This window comes from Micrasema longulum, unplaced genomic scaffold (assembly GCF_059751315.1).
Source record: "Micrasema longulum isolate JH-2025_06_02 unplaced genomic scaffold, ASM5975131v1 h1tg000418l, whole genome shotgun sequence".
In the NCBI taxonomy this organism is placed as follows: Eukaryota; Metazoa; Arthropoda; class Insecta; order Trichoptera; family Brachycentridae; genus Micrasema; species Micrasema longulum.
In genome coordinates, this window is record NW_028277618.1 from 294,172 (window position 1) to 314,891 (window position 20,720).

At 30.6% G+C, this 20,720-nt stretch overlaps 1 protein-coding gene across 2 annotated transcripts; it reads left to right on the forward strand.

Moving 5' to 3' along the window:
* Window positions 1-2,261: 2,261 nt before the first annotated feature.
* Window positions 2,262-20,053, forward strand: LOC148281704 (dnaJ homolog l(2)tid, mitochondrial). 2 transcript variants are annotated; one of them, XM_088226271.1, is made up of 10 exons: window positions 2,262-2,506; window positions 2,725-2,936; window positions 3,658-3,903; window positions 4,904-5,072; window positions 8,563-8,657; window positions 9,422-9,580; window positions 10,365-10,436; window positions 12,472-12,685; window positions 17,604-17,758; window positions 19,500-19,685. In XM_088226271.1, exons 1-9 carry the CDS (start codon window positions 2,332-2,334, stop codon window positions 17,732-17,734), a joined length of 1,473 nt encoding a protein of 490 aa, XP_088082397.1. In that variant the 5' UTR covers window positions 2,262-2,331; the 3' UTR covers window positions 17,735-17,758; window positions 19,500-19,685. The 2 variants fall into 2 exon arrangements, with proteins under 2 accessions (XP_088082397.1, XP_088082396.1); XM_088226270.1 differs by lacking the exon at window positions 17,604-17,758 and having other exon boundaries at window positions 19,500-20,053.
* Window positions 20,054-20,720: the final 667 nt, after the last annotated feature.

The window sequence follows — 20,720 nt, forward strand, 5'->3', positions numbered from 1 at the left end:
GACCCGTTGTAACCATTTATTTCTACCTCACGGGCACCGCGCATAAAATAAGTACCTACTCTTGGAAAAAATAATTCGCACCCCAAATATAATAGTGACACAATTTAAAAATGTGTTTTCATTTTAATGCTATTCTGAATCAACTCTATTAATCATCTATTCCAACGTTGCTGATATTTTTTCACATAAAGTATACTTTATATAAATCAACTCTATTTAATCTTTTCAAGGATGGTGAACAGTAATTTACATTTTTTAGATTATAGTGCTTTCTATGTTCATTTTTGTATGGGTACTATTGTGTACCATATTAACGTGTTTACTTATTTTTTTAATTACTTTAATTGTTATTATTATTTAGTTTTATTTTTTTGAGACAAAATAATTTTACTGTATTTAATATACTTATATACTCTTAAAGAAAAAAATATATAAATTCTTATCCTTTCAAAATTTTATCTGCACACATCATTTAATTATTATTTTTATATCTAAATATGCTCTTTATGCGAAAATGCTGTGTTATAGTATTTATGTAACATAACACTTTTCAATTTGTATCTTTATAAAGTAAAAAGCGCTGCGTGCCGCGTATATTAATAAATCAATCATTTCATAAAGAGAGCAGTTTTCCCATTCTCGTGCTATCAGTCAACTAACATTCATTTGCAAAACCAAATCAAAACAAATTGATTTCTTGAATTAGAAAAAATACCGTACAACACGGTTATTTTTGCTTTTAAGGTACAATAAATATTTTCAAGGATAAGGCCGTTAATTGTGTGGGTAGGAAATACAGTTTAACTCCAGTTATCCGGATTTACGAGTGCCAGACATTATCCGAATACGCAGAAATTCAGGTAATAGGATTAACCACTAAATTAAAGATACGAAAATTTGAAAGAAAACGCAAAATTTACTCTAAAATATTTTTTTATTGCTTTTGAAATAATACAGATAATTGGAATCACAAAGTTAATTCCTTTGACTAAGAAACTCATTTAGGAGCAGCGATGTCCCGTATACACTTACGCTTCACAGTGAGTTTTTATTTTCCGATAACGATTCTGATATTTGGCAATCTCGATGACTGGAGTTCGAATAAATGAAGTTCTAGTATATTTTCAAGAAAAACATTTTTCAATCAAACTACAATTTTGGAATTGCTATTGTTGTATATTGTGTTGCTACTATCACGCATGTGCAAATTTATAGTCTCGAAAATATATTTCGATTAAAAAAATAATGAATTTATTTTTGATGCATTTTAAAAACTTAGATGATTTCCGATATTATGATATTTAAATTTATGATAATAATAAACCAAATGCATATTTTTTTTAATAAATATTACTGTACGCATATCACCATACTTTAAATATGCATATATTTATTAAAAAAATTGTAACCATTATAGAAACTTAATTGAAATAAAAAATCTTTGCACCACCAGAAAATCGTTTTTAACTTTTTGTTCGTAAAAAATTACAAAGGAAAACACTTTTAAAATAACATTGAATTATTTTCAATATTTCATAGAAGGGTTAAATATGAATGAACTCTCATACTTTTTAACTGGAAAAAATAATATTATTGTATTTCATTCAGCAGTCGGTATAGATTTATATCAAGATACACCAAAATATTTTTAATATCGTTGACTGAAATATAATTTACATTTTAGGTACATTTTTAGAAATTCATGCATTAATTATGTGAATAATAAATTAATTTTATGTCCAGATAATTTTTGCAGTATTGAGATTTTTTAAATATACAAGGTTATGTAACGCGTAACAGAAAACTACATTTTTTTTATTTTAATAACACAAAAATACACTTTTCTATTTTTTATATTTTTTAGTTGTTTTTTCCAGTTATTTTTAAACAGTTGTATAAGAGATAAAATCATCAACGACTACTCTATAGTAGACGACAATAGTTACTAAATGAGATTGGAATCTTTTCAAATGTATGGATGATCGTTTTGTAGTGATATTAAAAAAAATCTGAATACCTTCGAATACTTTTTTTTCAAACATTAAATACCATACCAGACCCCCCTCGGCTAGAAAAAAAAACACATTTTTGTGCGTAGTATCTTATCTTTTTCGAAATTGGAATAAAAAAAATATTTTATACATTCTTGAAAGATTTCTTACAGTGGAAGAGTGAAAAGTAAAGGTAAGTACTTTATTATATAATTTTAGAAGCTAACTTTAGGCAACATCATTATGTCAATAATACCATAGAAATTTGTTAATCAGAAAAACGAGAAAAACTTTCTCAGTCTTTTTATCTATGAACATGTTCAGGGTTTTCTAGAAAATCATGGCTCCCAGAAATATTATCGGTATTTTCGGTAATTCTGCCCTTGGATTTCTTAAATCAAAGAATCTTCCAAAACTTTCTGGACAACTATTACACACATGCAATGGGTGTGACGACACAGTAAAAGTAACGGGCTTAGCCGTCGTCGCTTGCAACAGCAATAAAGCATTCAAACGTAAGTGAAGTTTACATGCGTATTTATGATATTACATCATATCTCTTAATGTACTGCCTAAAATGAGTATTATTAACCAGTAGAATTAGGCCTAATTGATACAGCGCTCAAGGAGAATTTATTTTTATTTAATGTGTATTTAAAATGTAGTATTATTTCGTGAACTGTGTCTTAACCTCAAATGTATTCTGGATTCTGATCTTTTGGTTTACTTGCAGATACTTCACAATCTCGCCGCGGTTTTCACACTTCTCGAGTCCTAGAAAAACCAGCAAGAGACTACTATCAAATTTTGGGAGTGTCAAAGAATGCATCTAGTAAGGATGTAAAAAAGGCGTATTACCAATTAGCTAAAAAATACCACCCGGATACAAACAAATCTGACCCTAATTCTGCGAAGAAATTTCAAGAAGTCTCCGAAGCTTATGAAGTGAGTTGTTTTTAGTTCAATTCGGTATTAATTTACATTTTTTTTTACATGAATTTGCTTTCATTATTTGCAATACAAACATTTTAGCCCTATAAATAGGGTATGTGCTTTGTAGCCATAAGACTTTTTGTGATGTTAGCTATCATATTATATAAATTATATTATTTAAATGCTATCAATTATCTAAATGTAGTAAATGGGGTCTAGAATTCCAACCGTCCATGCGCTCAGTAGCTGCAAGACTTGTTGTAATCTAACTTTTATTTTATATATATCGTAATTGGAGACGAGGAACTAGAATCTCAACTGTCCATGCGCTCTGTAGCTGCAAGACGTGCTGGGATGTTTATTTATTGTACAGCGCCCTTGAGGTGTTTTCCACAAAAATGGCGCTATATAAACTATCCAAACATGTATATATATATATACCAACCCTATGTGCTTATTTTACAGAACATTTTTCTGATCTAAAATTTACAGCAATATCATGTTTAAATATCTTGAAAGATCTCGAAAAAAATATTTGCCGTGTAATGGTAATGAAATGGAACTTGGTATTATAACATGTCTCCCACCTACAGGCATATCAATAAAACAATTTCATACAAAAACAACTTCATAATACTTAAAATAATTTTAAAAGTTTTTACGACCAACTAACTAAAGTGACCAATATCTCCTCCATCACTTGTTTACAAACATTTAGATGTAATATTTATAGGTTTTATCAGACGACACAAAGCGCAAGGAGTACGACACGTACGGGGCTACCTCCGAACAGATGGGCATGGGCGGAGGTCCCCGCACCCACACCGCTCAGGACTTTACTCACGCATGGAACTTCAAGAGCACCGTAGACCCTGAGGAGCTGTTCAGAAAGATATTCGGAGACGCCGGCTTCGGGAATAGGAGACACAATTTTGACGAATTTTCTGAGTCTAGTTTTGGCTATGGTGCTTCACAGGAGGTAACTAGAAATAAACTAAATAAATTTATTTAGTCGTGTGCATCACTTTAGGTGAAACCCATATGAAATGAAAATGTATTAAATAAACTACAGTAACTAAATGTTTATTAATATTTATAAATTGTTGTGAACGGTTTGGCATCTACTCCATTTTGAACCTGAAAATTATTATTATGAATGAGAACTTTTTTTTGTACCTTGATAGTTACAACAACAACAAACCATTACGCCGATTCCCCATAAGGGTAGGCAGAGAGGATAGAACGCCACATCACGATCTCGCATCAATTGTGATGTTATAGAAATATTTAAAGTTGTAAAAAAGATGGTTTAAAAAGTTGTCATAAAAGTGTGAAACATTTTGCAGAGATCTATATGACAGTTGTTTTTAGTGATACCATAGAAAAAAAAGTGATACCGTAAAAAATAAAATTTCCCAACATTTAGGGAAAAAAATATTGTATGTTATTGTATGCAAATTCAAAATTTTATTTTTGTTATTTTTATTTACACAAAATAATTTTGACATGCTGTTTTTAAATCAAATAAAAAAACAGATTAGATTTAGATTAGATAAGAGACCTCTTGCATGGTAGGCAAACGCGCTGACCATTACACCGCGAGGCCGAAGCTATTTTATAGGTGGATAAAACACCGAAGTTCACTTTTGTCATAAAAATGATTTTTTAAGTTTAAATAAAAATCTGAAGTCCACTTCGTTTTAATTAAAAAACATCAGTAGTCCCAGATACGCTATTTTAATATGTACTTTTATTATCAAAATAATAATTATTTTACTTTGAAAGTTCTTTATGTATTGAAATTATCTCGTTTGGTTCAAAAGTTATCATGTTTTAGAAAACGCACAATCACGAAATCTTGTTTCCTGAACATTTCGTTCAATCTGATTCCCGAGGTTTATCTTTTAAGGTACTTATATTATAAGTCATTTGCTAATTCTAAAAATAAAATGATGCAATGAAACTGTGTATGTTTCCAGGTAATTATGAAACTGAGGTTTACGGAGGCAGCTCGCGGAGTTAACAAGGAAATTAATGTGAACGTTGTGGATACTTGCATTAAGTGCCGTGGGACTCGAGCCGAGATAGGAACCAAAGCCATTCCTTGTACACAGTGTAACGGGACCGGTATGGAGACCATTACTACAGGTGAGATCATTACAAAAAAGGCGCCTTACATATGATTTAATTTTTCTTTTCAAAATTCTCAATAATATAGTTGATTCGCCGTCTCTTTTACAAAATATTGGTTTCCGTTGTCCTCTTCGCTATACTAGATTAAATTCCCTTTTTTATGTACCAACTTGTAAAAACAATTATACCTCGAATTCATTCATTAGACGTACCTGTAGAAATTATAATGGACTTAGTATTGATGTAGACATTTTTAACTGCACGTTGCATTTATACAGAAAATTTCTTCATGGGGTCGATTATTTGGGATAGTTGCTGAATGTGCATCTTGAGTGGTTTATGCTATGTATATGTGCCGCATGTAATGTATATGTTTGTATATGTTTTATATGTGCGTTCATGTGTGTGCGTGGATGGCTCGGAGTGTACATTCGGTATTTTTATTTATTTTAATTTATTACCTCCATGGAAAACGCAAATGTCAACAATTATTCTTTTCTCACTTAAAATTCTTATTTATTTTTTGTCACATTTAATGTTTACATCTTTTTAATTTATGAAAACTTAATTGGTCTTTTTATGTTAAAAAATTGTTGTTTTTAATACTTATTTTGTATGTTTTCTGAATAAAATAAAATAAAATATTAAAGAAAAGGAACAACATATTGTACAAGGAAGTTAGAAAAATTCAAGTGCAAAATCTTGAGGAAGGAGCAGTCATGTTCTGAAACCAGTCAGTATATTAAATCAATTAATGATTATAGATATGGACGTAGGTATGGTTATACAGTAAAACCCCTGTTTTACGTTTTTCAAGGGAGCAACAAAAAAAGTGTAAAACTTAAGAAAACTTTTAAGTGAGGAAATGAAAAAATGAAATTTCTTTCAAATATAATTATTGTACGAGACTATACTAAATATACTGCAGAAAAATTGAAAGAACTGTCATGATTGGGGATAATTCATATTATTTACCAATGATATAATTAAAAATATTTTGTCTTTTTTCAAACAAAACAGCAATGTATTATTTTTTATTGAATTTAAAAAAATACGTGCATTAATAATTTTATCTAGGTACTTAACCTTAAAAACACGAAAGTAAAAATTTGAATTTGCATAAAATGCCTTTAACGATTTTTTCCCTAAATATTGGGAAGTTTTATTTATATGGTATCACTTTTATTAGCATGGCACCACAAAATTTCAACTGTCATTTACGTCGCGGAATGTTTCATACTTTTATGATGACTGTTTAAACTATCTGCTTTTCACATTATGTGTGTGTATAACATCAAATAATATTTATATTGCCAATTTTTTTAACTTTCTGCATCGTAATTTATTGATGTAAAGACTTTATTCTTCCTAAACATGCGTCAACTGCATGTCACTATTTAGTAAAACTTCAAAATTAGACACTTAAACAAAATGGTCAATTACACTGCACCTACTTTGAATTTAGTTTGAGACAATAATTTACACATTTTTTTTATTTACCTCGATTTTATTCTCCATTCACGCGGCGGCGCGTGGCTCGTCTTTTGACAGATCGAATGAGTTATGAAAAAAATTCTAAGTAAAACCGGGGTTATGAAAAACGTTAATTGGGGGGAAAATTGAGTGAGAATTTATGGAAAAAAAATGGGATATAAATATTTCGGTGTAAAAAGGCAAAACGTAAAAACGAGGTTTTACTGTAGATGATATGGAAATGGGAATAGGTATAGATATATAAAGAAATAATGTTTTTTTTTTTAAAGGCTTTATGCCTATTAATCGTGTACACACTTTCTGTTTTAAATTTTGGTATTCTGGTTTTGTATTTATTTTTTATCTTACAATTGCGATATCGTGTACTTATTTTTTGCCTTTTTTTTACATTTTTCTAAATATTATTTACATTTTTTTGCTCCTTATAGTGAAGTTAGTAGTAATTATTATTATACAATTATGTAGTATGATCATATGTTTTCATGTAAAGTTTCTTCACCGACAAGCCATATAAATTGGCTTGGTGTGTCCTATAATAAAAAAAGTAATATTATATGTAAATAATAAATAAAGTAATCAATTCCTAAAAAATAAAGATTTTTAGATTATTGAAAATAAATGCATGCATAGTCAAATTATAATATGTACAGTTGTAAAATTACAAACACTTTTTATATTTATTATATTCTCAATGAGGAAGTTCAGTGTTTTAAAAAAATGTTTTATTCGTTAATAGACTATTAAACTAAGCTAAAAAGATTTTTTTTAAATTTTTTTATATCGTTTTATCAGCGCTATGATTTTTCAAAGTTTTGTACTTTGGAAATAACTCCCCGTGACGTCAGAGGTTCTCTTCCGCTTATTTTCAATCAGTTCTGCCCATTGGGTCCATTGACGGCAAGCAAATCGGAAATCTTCCATAATTCTCTTATCGTTGATTGATTTATATGAACCAGTGACGTCATTCAAAGTAGTTTTTATTATTTTTTTGTACATTTTCAGGAAACTTTGCCGTACAATTTAATGCTCCAATTTTTACTGCGCGCAAGAAAACATTTGTTGTATCTAATTTCCTGTAGGGCTGAAGTTCCTCATTTTCAATTACAAAGTTAATTATCAATAAGCTAATTTAGTATGTTATCGAGCATGTTTTAATTAAACCGTGCTTTTTAGATGATTTTCCTCATTATGATGGTAGGTATATAAATATAGAATTTGATTCTTAAAAAAATCATGGGAGCTCCTACCCAGTTTGAGGTTGACAGAAGAAATGATGTTTTGGTTTTAGGTGTATTTATTACATCTTGAATAAATAGATTAACCGAGAAAGTAACTGCGTAGACGTTTTGAACTAGACTACATGATAGAACTAACTGTACGAACTGCATATTGTAACTGAGGATGCTGTCACTTATATATTGTCCAGTGTTCATTTTACTTCATGATGAGATTTTGAGGTTGTATACTAATTCCGTGTTTCTCAGCGATTTTACATCCGCTCGTATCAGCAGTTTGTCAGTAGTTAATTTAATGTTTTGATAATTAATTAATATAATAATAATTGTCCGATTTATGTAGCGCCATTTTTTGTAAAAAAATCACCTCAAGGGCCCTTTAAAATTGCATATTTAAACTTACATTCCAACTAAGCTAAAGTTACATATTTGATTTAAAATTGAGGGTATGATAACCTAAAGAAGTAAGATTTTAGTTGGGATCTGAACTGACTGGGACTGTCGATGATTCGTTAGTTTGAAGGCAATTGGTTCCAGGCAGAGGGGCCGGCAACGGCAAATGCATGATCTCAGAATATAGTGTTTGGGGAGCTCCGGATTTCGACAAGTTTTCCTCTGCCTGAATCAAATGCTGACCTAAGAGTAGAGTATACATACAGGAAATGTATGATTCAATTTCTGCATTGTCCTTAAAACGATAGTAGACACTGAGAATCGATTTTCGTGTGACTCCTACATAAATTTGCCAATAATTATTATTATGTCAATATTTTTAGGTCCGTTCGTCATGCGTTCTACTTGCAGAATGTGTCATGGAAGTCGAATGTTGATCAAATATCCTTGCGAAGAATGTGAAGGGAAGGGAGAATCGGTAAGTTCAATCTCTATTATAAAACTACTATTCAATCGATTAGAAAACAATTGAGGGCAATGATATTCATATGGTTTTTAAAGTACTGAAATAGTACATTGTGATTTTGTACTAAACCAATCACAAAATCAGCCACTTATAATTTTGTGTTTGCCAGCTTTGAAAATTTCAAAAATCATTTTGTTTTTTAATGCATAATTAATTTATTATTTAACCTTAAAATGCAAAGTTAGGGTTGACATTTCATTTTTAACAACTAAAATTCCACCAAGCCAATTTTTGTGACCAACAACTTCACCAACAGTTGGGAGATTTTTATTGGTAACAACTTAATAATAATGTGACTTAAATTAAAAAAACAATTACAGATATAATATTTTTTTGAAAAAAAAAAAAACACTAACAAATACTATAAATAACCCGAGTAGATTGTATCTAAAGCCTTGATTGAGTAGGCACTCTCTTATTTTGATCTTGTTGCATGAGATGTTAGATTCGAGTTCTTTTGGTAATAAATCAAAAATACTAAGTACTAAATAGTTACGAGTTCTACTATCATACTTATTACAAATTTTTGGGACTACTTTATCTTTTTAAGTTAAAAAAGCTTAATGATTATAGCCTTTTTGTTTAAATTGACAAAATTGTTTGCATGATAAAAACTTATTTTATCTTAACCGTTTTTGGTCCAACTATGCTATAAAGAATGTGAATGTTTCTCCTATGCAAATAGTTTAAACTGTTTTATTTCAATACTTTTATAGGTTCAGAGGAAGCGCATTACTGTGCCCGTCCCAGCTGGAGTTGAAGATGGACAAACAGTAAGGATGGCGATCGGTTCAAAGGAAATCTTCATTACCTTCCATGTGGAGAAATCTAATTATTTCAAAAGAGACGGTCCTGATGTTCACACAGATTGCACTGTAAGTTCACCAATTACTTATTTTTAATTGTTTATACTTGAAAAAAATAAGTAAATAAATGAACTCTTTTAAACCCAATATATTTTGCAGCAAGAAAACAATAGTTAGTATTTTATTTTTCAACTCTTTTAATTTGAGTTTTGACTACTTTAGTTAGATTAGCTAGTTTACAAAATATCACCGAGCCTTGAAATTAGCAATATCACATTTGAGTTACAATAAAAAATATTCAATGTAAAAAATTGTATGAAAACTCGAGGGGCCAATGATTGCCCGGGCTGAATTTTTATTGTGTAATATTTCGGTAGTCAGACGGCAGAAGGGACCATCTGTATTTTTGTCTATGTTTTAGTTTTCAAAAGTTTTAATTAATATTTAAGTAAATACACGCAGAACTTTTTTTCAAAAATCAGCGTCACTTAGAATGGTAATTTATTATTGAAAAGCAACACTAAAATATGAAATTGAGACGTTTTTCAGCTCTCCTGAATATTTTTGAAAATTACAGATGGTCCCTTCTGCCATCTGACTACCGATTTACAATTCTAGATTCTATACATTCAAAATTTATTTAAAAAAAATATCAGCTAGTCAAAATTTTAAAGTGATTTGCATTTGCATTTTTTCTTCTTCACCTAAATATTTCAACTTTGACTATTTTAAAAAACAGTAATCAGTTTGAACCTTTGACCTCTGATTTGCGAGTCTGCAACACTACCTAGAACCCAGACCATTACCTGGTTCACGGACCAAATACAATGCATTTATGTGTTTTTTTAAATAGATTTCTGTGGCTCAAGCAATGCTCGGTGGGGCTGTAAGGATACAAGGATTATATGAAGACCACACTGTTCAAGTAAGAACTTTTATTTTTAACTTTAAACAAATTACGTTTCCCCCTTCTCTATTTGTCTCTGGCACTTTTAATATTCAATTAATAATGTACACATGTTTAATTAATAATATTTAAAGTATTAACTTTGTTGACAAATATTTCAATAAACATTAGTAAATTTGATTTATTTATTGGAATATGAAAAATTCAGTTACAAACACCTATGTTGAGCTGAAATGTTTTTTATTAAAAAAATTATATCATATAATAGTAAACTCGTTTATCAGATGTTTTAATTAACAATGACAAACAATAATTATTAAAATATCTTATATTATAAAAAAATGTAAAACGCAAACTAAAAACATTTTTTAATAGAATTGTTAGTAAAAATATACAATTAATACAAAAACTTTTATGTTAGAAAAAAACATATGTTAATCGATGATAATTTAACGCAAAACTGCGAATCAGAATATAATTAGTAAAAAAAAAATCAATACCATTAATAATTTTAAACAAAAATTTGAATTTTATAATTGTTAATAAAAACATTTTTAAATACCAATGACAATTTAAAACAAGATAAAATTGTATAATAGTGAAAAAAAATATAATTAAAAAAATATCAATTATATTTTTAAACAAAAATGTGAATCAAATAATAACTACCCAATAAAAATCATAATCATATTAAATCATTATTAGTTAAAAACAAAATAAAATTATGTGACATCTGTCTAGTAAAGACATTATTAAGTATCCATAATAATTCAGAACAAAATATATAATAATGATTCATAAAAACTTTCAACAATGTTTTGAGTATGTCCAAATGCTTGCAGACTGGCTGGATTTTCTCCCTAGGGAGTTGTTCATATTTAGATTTGTTTCAACTGAGAGGGGAAAACATTTTTGAGAAGGGAATATGGGAGTCTAGGCATTTACAGGGCTTATGACCTGTCATTGGCTGGTTCAAGTGGCCACCAAGCATTTGGACATACTCAAAACATTGTTGAATTAACTACCCGGTAAAAGAAGAAGTATAAAAAATTAGAAAACTGTTTTCAGGCGTTGCCTAGTAGGTGAATAAATATATGTAATTAAAATTTATTTCAACAGAGAGGGAAAACATTGTTGATAAGAGAATCTGGAAGTCTAGGCATTTACAGGGCTTATGACCTGTCATTGGCTGGTTTAAGTGGCCACTTTACACACTGTGTAACATTCACCATTCTGCCCATGTTTAAACATCCACATTTCCTCAACTCTTCCATCTGTTGACTTTTGTGAAGTAGACTAGACTTCCATATTCCCTTATCAACAATGTTTTCCCTCTCTGTTGAAATAGTTTTAAATATGAATATCTCCCTAGGGAAGAAATCCAGCCAGTCTGCAAGCATTTGGACATACTCAAACATTGTTGAATTAACTACCCGGTAAAAGAAGAAGTTTAAAAATTAGAAAATTGTTTTCAGGCGTTGCCTAGTAGGTGAATTGGTTCAGCCGGATGAATCTCACCCACATGATAAAGGTTTTATCTCTTTTACTTCACAAAAGTCAACAGTTGGAAGAGTTGAGGAAATGTGGATGTTCAAACATAGGCAGAATGGTGAATATTGCACAGTGTGTAAAGTGGCCACTTGAACCAGCCAATGGCAGGTCATAAGCCCTGTAAATGCCTGGACTCCCATATTCCCTTCTCAAAAATGTTTTTCCCTCTCTGTTGAAACAAATCTAAACATTAAAACATTCTTTAATAACAACAGTAATTTTAAACAAAAAATATATTTGTATATAACTTGTCTACTGGTTTCGAGGCGTACCTGTCTCTTTGTCAAGACATTTACATTTATTATCGAGTCGCCAATTTTTATCGAAAATCAACCGGGCAGCATCAAACACATTGCATCTTGAACGTCCCCGTTTATAGATGGAACTTCAAAGTCGGTTATCTCGGTTATATCTGTTAGTTAATGACTTCTGGCTGCATGCCGATGATATAAACACTATTGTTTTCAAATAATTTTTTTGTAATTCCCAATTATTTTTCTAGATACAACCCGGAACATCCTCTCACGCCCTGATTCGCCTCTCGGGAAAGGGAATGAAGAAGGTGTCTTCGGGTGGTAATGGCGACCACTACGTCCACATCAAGATCACGATACCCAAATCCCTCTCCAATAAGCAGAAAGCCGTCCTGCAAGCGTACGCAGAGATGGAGGAAGACACTCCCGGGCAGATTTACGGAGTGACATTTAACAAAGATGGTAAGAAAGATGATGCGAATTCCACATCTGAAAAGATCGCATACGATAATATGGAACACGAGCCTAAAGCTGAAGGGGGTACAAATATTTTCGCTCATTTGCACGATGCCCTGAGTGTTAATCAATTTTATATTGTAGGATTCATAAGTGTATTTTTATTTGGTGCAATTTACATTACAAATGAAGTTGTAGAGAGTAAAAGAATAGAAGCTCTCGAAAGAAGGAACCAAAATTTTGGTAGAGAAAAGCTCTACGAATCGTAAGATTTGACAGAAAAAATCATTAACTTCATTGCCACATAGTGGCCTTTATTTATGAAACAATTTATGGATTATAAATTTTATATTTGAAGCACTAACTTTGTGATTTTTCATTATAATAATATAAATAAAACAACTTTGTTTTAAGCCACTTATTTTTTTTTTTTACCGACCGGTTTCAAAGCTATACAAACTTATTTCTCAAGGTATACTTAACTAATTAATTCTTGCCTATTTTATTTTATCGGTGTGCTGCCAATGAAACTTATAAATCAAGTATTTTTGTCTTGAAAGTATGGTAATGTGAGATGCTCAAGACAAGTTAGAAATTAAAAAAGCGATAAATATATATTTTTTAAAACCATCATCATCATCATTCCCTTTCCGCACCTAATGGTGCATAGGGAACTGCATTGGTAAACCAATCGCAGCGTATCTTGGTCATTTTTTTGTTACATGAAGGTAGATGATCAGTCTTACGCTGCAGGTACCAGTCCAGGGACTATGAAATATTCTATTGTATAAACACCCTTTTAAATAAATGTTTCAAATCAACCATGTTGGGAATCGAACCCAAGACCTCTTGCATGGTAGGCGACGTTCATTCAAATACTAATTCATTTGAATGAATTAATCCCTTCAGGTTATTTTCATTTGAATTAATCATCTTTGCTCATTACCATATCTATGGGGGATAGGCGAATACATGTTACACGTTACAGTAGATTTTCGTATGTCCTAACTATTTTTGACTGGAGATGGATTAGGAAAACAAATTGTTTATGGCTGTTATGTGTGCGCTAAAATGGATAATTATTATGAAAAGTTCAAATAAACAAACAGTCATGCTGTTTCCTCGTAGAGATAGGCAGAGATGATAGAAAATTAAATAGTTATATCAATTATAATAATAATGTAGGAAAATAGATTGAGTCTACTGACATTTCTTGGCAGAACTGCATTTAAATCCTATGGATAAAAAATATAAAAATACATGTTTATTTATGCGACACACCTTTCTTAAATTAGCCAAACAAAAAATGTTATACAGTACTCTCTCAGTAATCTGCCGCTCGATAATCTGACGAGTAATATAATCCGCCGTTATTTTTACTAGTTATTAGCACAAAATTAGGCTCTATAATTTGCCGGTATTCGGATGTCGAATTCAGTAGTCCACCGCAAACAAATGACACTGAAAAAATACATTGTAATTGATAAATAATTTTAATTACAAGTGAACGTAAGATGCAAGTACAAATTCCTCAATAAAAACTATTTTTACGAAATATTGGTTTGAAAATTTTATCATATTTTGTATGCACATACTATAATTTGCCGTTTTCACTACTTGGACACATGCCTGGTTATTAGTGTGGCAGATTACTGAAAGAGTGCCATATATTTATTAATAATTAAATAAGTGTGTACGATCCCATTTTTCTAGAATATTCTACTAATTTAATTCATGTAGGTACCTTTACTTAATTTTTTATCCGAGTTGTCAATTCGTAAATTCAATCTAAACCCGTAACTTTATTTTTTTAATCCCATCTCTACCACGAAATAATTAAATAATATTTTCAACTAATACTTCAGGTTCTAAAATGAAGCATTCTCGTAGCATAAAACTTCAAATAATTTATGTACTACACAACGGTATTTTCCAAGTTGAAATAGCTTTAATGGTTATCCTTCTATAAAAATGTTTGTTTAAGTAACATTTTTTATTTTGTTTTGTTATATCAAAATGACTTCTTATTGTATTATTACGTGGTAATCGGAACAGAATACTGCTTATTTTTGACCAATTACTTATGTACATATGTTATTTATGTTTGTTTCACAAACTATTGTTAAAAATGTTGTAATTTATTTTGTAAATATCTTAATGATTATTGAATAATATACGATCGTTTCAAAACAATTGTCAATGTTTTATTTACATGATTACCTCAATCCAAAGAAATTTTTGACAATATTTTGTGAAACTCCACATTCTTTATGACATATTTTGTATTCCTTTCAACAATTTTATTAATAGGCCATTATTATTATTATTTTATATATTTGAAATATAAAAGTAACACGTCTTCACTGGGGCAACCCATTTTTTTTATTTTTTTTTACTGCGAGAGATTTATATGCCATTAGAGTTTATATTTTTACAGCTGTTCAGATGCACAAGTTTTTCTAGCTTCTCACATTGCACTGCCTATCATTGTATCAGTCCCAATTTTATTTATTTATTCAAATGACAAATATATTTACTTATTTTTACGGCTGTCGGTGAAGATTCTTTACTAAAAAAAACATACACAGTAAAACCCCCTTTTTACGTTTTTCAAGAAAGCGAGAAAAAAAGTGTAAAACTGAGGAAAACGAAAAATGTAAGGAAAAAACAGGAATTACATAAAAATAAAATTAATTTTCTACACTATTATAGTATACATATACTTCCAGAAAAGTTGTAAGAACGGTGATAATTGGAGGTTGTTCTTTTTTTTTTTTGCTATTTTCTATGATTTTCACTAAAAATATTTTGTATTTTTTCAAACAATATTATGTAATCTGTTTTTTTATTTGATTTAAAAACAGCGTGTTAAAATTGTTTTATGTGTAAATAAAAAAATAAATTTTGAATTTGCGTAAAATAACGCACAGTATTTTTTCCCCTAAATGTTGGGAAATTTTATTTATACAGTATCACTTTTTTTTCTATGGCATCACTAAAAACATCTGTCAAATAGATCGCTGCAAAATTGTTTCACACTTTTATGACAACTTTCAAACCATCTTTTTATAACTTTAAATATTGTTATGTTTTAAACATCGCAATTCATTGATATTAAAACTTATTGTTCCTAAACGTTTGTCAACTGCGCGTATCATGATTTGTAAAAGTCAATATGACGTTTTTGTTCCAATGAAAAATAAACTAACCCTAAAGGAAGACACACACAAACAAAAAGATCAATTACACTGCACCTGATTTGAATTTAGTTTTAAGGCAATAATTTATCCTTTATTAGTTGTTTACATGTTTTTATTCTACATTCGCGTGGCACACGCGGCGGCGCGTGGACCGCGGCACCATTATTACGACATTATTTGGGCTTTTTGACACATCAAATGAATTCCAAATTTTTTTTTACGTAAAACCGGGGTGATGAATAATGTAAAAACGTTAATTGGGGGGAATATTTGAATAAGAATGCATGAAGAAAAATGGGTCCTAAACATTTCGGTGTAAAAAGCGGGAGAACGTAAAAATGAGGTTTTACTGTAATTACACTATTGTCCAATACTAAATACTGCTAACTAAACATAAGGAACAAGAGAGAGAAAAAAGGCATGAATACTCAATAATCAGAAATATGTACATAGGTAATACTGCCGTCCTTGTGAAGAGAAAAGGTTTCTCCAAAAAGTGAAATGTTTGCAAATTCACGAAAACAAAATGCTTCCTACCACCTTGGAATATTTTTTTTTTATGGAATTGTGCCGCGTTTTATTACTTATTAACCAGGGATATTAATGAGGAAGTTCAGTGTTTTTTTTATTATTGGTTAATAGACTATTTTAACCAAGTCAAAAAAGTTTTTTTTAATTTTTTATGTATCTTATTATCAGCGCTATGATTTTTTAAAGTTTTGTATTTCTGAAATTCAGTTCTCAATCTCAGTCAGTTCTGTTACTTGGTATGTTGACTTACCATAAACCGGAATTCTTTCACAATTCTCTTATCATTGGTTGATTCATATGAACTAGTGACGGCATTGAAAGTAGTTTGTTTTTTTTATTTTTTTTGCCCTACAATTTAATGCTTTAATTTTTACCGCCTGTAAAAAATCCAATTTCCCGTAGGGGTGAACTTTCTCATTGGTTTTGTTATATATTTGGTTATTTAGGACCTAGGATTGTTAAAAGATCTTTAGTAACCACAAAAATGCGTTTTGTGATTTAAGGTCAGTTTCAGTAATGCCATAATCATATTTCGGGGATTTAGGATCACAAGGCACCTACAAAAATATGGTTTTAAGATAAACACAATATCTATTTTGATCCTATCCACCATTGGCGCATCCCTATTGTTTTTAATTTTTTTACCGTCTTATACAGGGTGTTCATTAAAGCCTGTCACATCCGAAACCACGATGATCAGTATGAGCAAGAAGACATATTGGCACATTGAAATATTTTTTTAGCACGAATAAAATTTCAAAAAATTAAATATCAAAAAAAGCAACCGGTTGCTTACTTCTGCAGGGGTGAAACGAAAAGCGAGAAGGGGGGAGTCTGATACTGCGCCGCGCTCCCCTCACTTCTCCCCTGCAGAAGTAAGCAACCATTTGTTTTTTTTAATATTTTTTTAAAAACTTTTCATTGTTCTAAATATTTTTTAAAATATGCTAATATGTCTTCTTGCCCATACTGATCATCGTGGTTTCGGATGTGACAGGGTTGTAAGAACACCCTGTATAGGACCTAAGATTGTCCAAAAATCTTTGAAAGTGCCTAGTCTTATCTGCCGTCCCCTTGCCTCGATGCATATTTTTTTTCAACTTTTATATAATTTATTATCCCATTGATTCAATCTAATAATTTTTAAGTGACAGTCCATCATTTCTTTCACTAATGTAATTTTACGTCTTCAGGTGTTAAACCTGGCGCACCTGAAGATGGAGGCAGTCAGAAATCCAACTCCCAGAGTAGCCAAACGAATCACAATGACAGTGAAAGAAATGAGGGACTGCTTAGCAAAATAAAACGAAAGATATTTGGCTAGTGGATTGCTCTTCCTCACTTTAAGGTACTTGAAAAACTAGTTGCCTGCTTTTGCATCTTGTATATGCGTTTGCAGAAAACAGTGTTATTTTTTTATTCATTATTTATTTACGGACGTATTAAGCCCATTTGACAATGGTAAATACATTTCTTTATGATATATGCAGGTACAATTTAAATGAAATTAAAGCTAGGACAAAAATTTTATAATAATTATTACCTCAAGACCTTAGTGATTGTTCAAATCAATCTAGAAATACTTACACCAAAAAAGTTCATATCTTGTCTCGAGTTTACAATGCGACACAATTGGGACATTGGTGCATGCAAGCCATAGTTTGTGCTGTGCTAGAAGTTATAATAATTGATAAAAAAATATTAATTTTGGTTTGAATAACATAGATAATATTCATGTTACTTTCCAATTCAATATTGACAAATCTTTTACAACAAGTTAAGCAGAAAAATTTAAAATGCCTCGACTCAAGACTTAAACCTAGAAGATAAAAATTAAATTTATCGATATGTTGTCCAAATTTTTGTAGACGCGGACTTGATTCAACTCCCTAGGGAGCTGTTAATATTAACATATTACAACTGAGATGAAAAATATTTTAGAGAAGAGAATATAGTCGGCCTCGTGGTGTAATGGTCAGCTCATCTGCCTACCATGCAAGAGGTCTCGGGTTCGATTCCCAACATGGTTGATATGAAGTATTTATTTAAAAGGGTGTTTTCACACTAGAATATTTCATAGTCCCTGAATTCATCTTACCTCCATGTAACAAAAATACACTGCGATTGGTGTACCAACTCAGTGCCCTATGCACCACTAGGTGCGGAAAAGGAATGATGATGATGAATATGGAAGTCTAGGCATCTACAGGGCTTATGACCTGTCATTGATTGGTTTATGTGGCCTCTTTCATCTGTTGATGTTTGTAAAGTTAAAGAGCTGAAACCTTTATTTATGCGGGTGAGATTCATCTGATTGAATCATTTCACCTACATACTAGGCAATGCCGGATTATTTTTTTTAATTTCCATACTTCTTCGTGGACCAGGTGGATTTATCAACAATATTTTGAGTTTGTCCAAATTTTTGTAGACAAGGACTGGATTCAACTCCCAATATCTTTCATGTTGGGAAAATTAATGAATGAAAGGTCAAATCAAAACATGTCATGTATGTTTATGTACCCTTTTTTATGTAACAGGCCAACGTTTATGTATTTTGGTTTTAGCTGTATTTTTGTAAAATAAAATAAAGTCTAAATAAGTTTTAAATCAGTTGCAACAGAGAGGGAAATCATTTTTGAGAAGGGAATATGGGGAATAACATTTACAGGGCTTATGATCCATCATCGGCTGGTTTAAGTGACCACTTTACACACTGTGTAACATTCACCATTCTGCACATGTTTAAACATCCATATTCCTCTACTCTTCCATCTATTGGCTTGTGGAGTAAAATAACTAAAACTATTATTATGTAGGCCTGATTCATCCAGCTGAACCAATTCACAGACTAGGCAATGCCTGAAAACAATTTTCCAATTTTTATACTTCTTCTTATACCAGTTCATTTAATCAACAGTGTTTTGAGTATGTCCAAATGTTTGTAGAGATTTCCTCCTATAATTTAGATCTAAATAACTCCCTAGGGAAGAAATCCAGCCTTGGACAAATTCAAAACATTGTTGATAGTTTAAAACTATATTTGAAATCAAATTATTTCTAAGTGAGAATTTCTTAATTGTTTGCAGGTGGCAAGATTTCCATTGGAGAACCAATCGATCTAGTCGACGCTATCAGAGAGGCCATCAAGGAAAAAGTTTCACTACCAAAAGATAACACCGATGACATAATCGAGAAAAATGAAGCAAAATCCAATCAACCGAAAGCTGGCACAGATGTCGAAAAGAATCAGCAACCAGAAAATGTAGAAGAAACTGTAATTAGGAAAAAAACTAAAAGAGAAAAAGTTTGAATATTAAATGATTAGATCTTAAAGTTTGATAATTTTGATGGGTAGTCATGTTGCCAGGCCGCTAATGACATTATAATAAATATTCCACATGTTATATATTTTTTGTTATATTGTATTAAAAATTATCTGTTTCTTATGCGAACCAAAACTTTCACTGTGAGGTTCGAATCTAAATTATGTTTATAAATATGTTTTTATTTCCTAATAGTAATGAAAAAATATATACCTCTGAAAATAATGGTTCTATTTATGAAATGACCAACATGCACAGTTTGATGAAAAATACTCTGAATTTGTTTATGTTTAAAAGAATCTTTGTTTATTCCTCAATATTAATTCCCTTCAAAGTAATCACCATCAGCCAGGATTTTTTTTCATTCCTCAAAACATTTGATATGGCTTTCACTTCCGCCAGCTACTGGGTCTTTATCCGCTCTAAGGTTGCAAAACGTCATCCTTTCACAATCCTCTTCATCTGTGGGAAAAAAGTTACCGGGAGCTAAACCGGTAAATACAGTGACAAAGGCATCTGGTCTGGTTTTTGTCAAAAAGTCACAAACAAGCAGAGAAGTGTGAGCAAATTCGCCGATCACACCAAAACGCATCTTACAAGTTTGTCAACAAACCATGCAGCCAAAATGGCTAAAAATTGACAAATTAATTATATTCTGTGTATTTGTTTTTATCAAATCTCGTCATTATTATTATAAACATGCGACATTGAATGTTGGATATAATTTAGAGAAATTGCAAATGTTTAAAGATCAACAGAACATGTGTTCCTAAAGTTTAATTTTTTTGTTGGTATGATCTTTATTTGGAAAATTTATTAGTTGAATTTTCATTCTTAGCATGCATGAACACTATTAGTATTTTATTGCTACTAAAATACATTTTTCACATATTTGTAGTGGAATTTGCCATAAGCTATGATATGCACTCATGTTCAACGAACCCATGTATAAAAAGATATGTGTCAATGCTTAAACAATGTTAC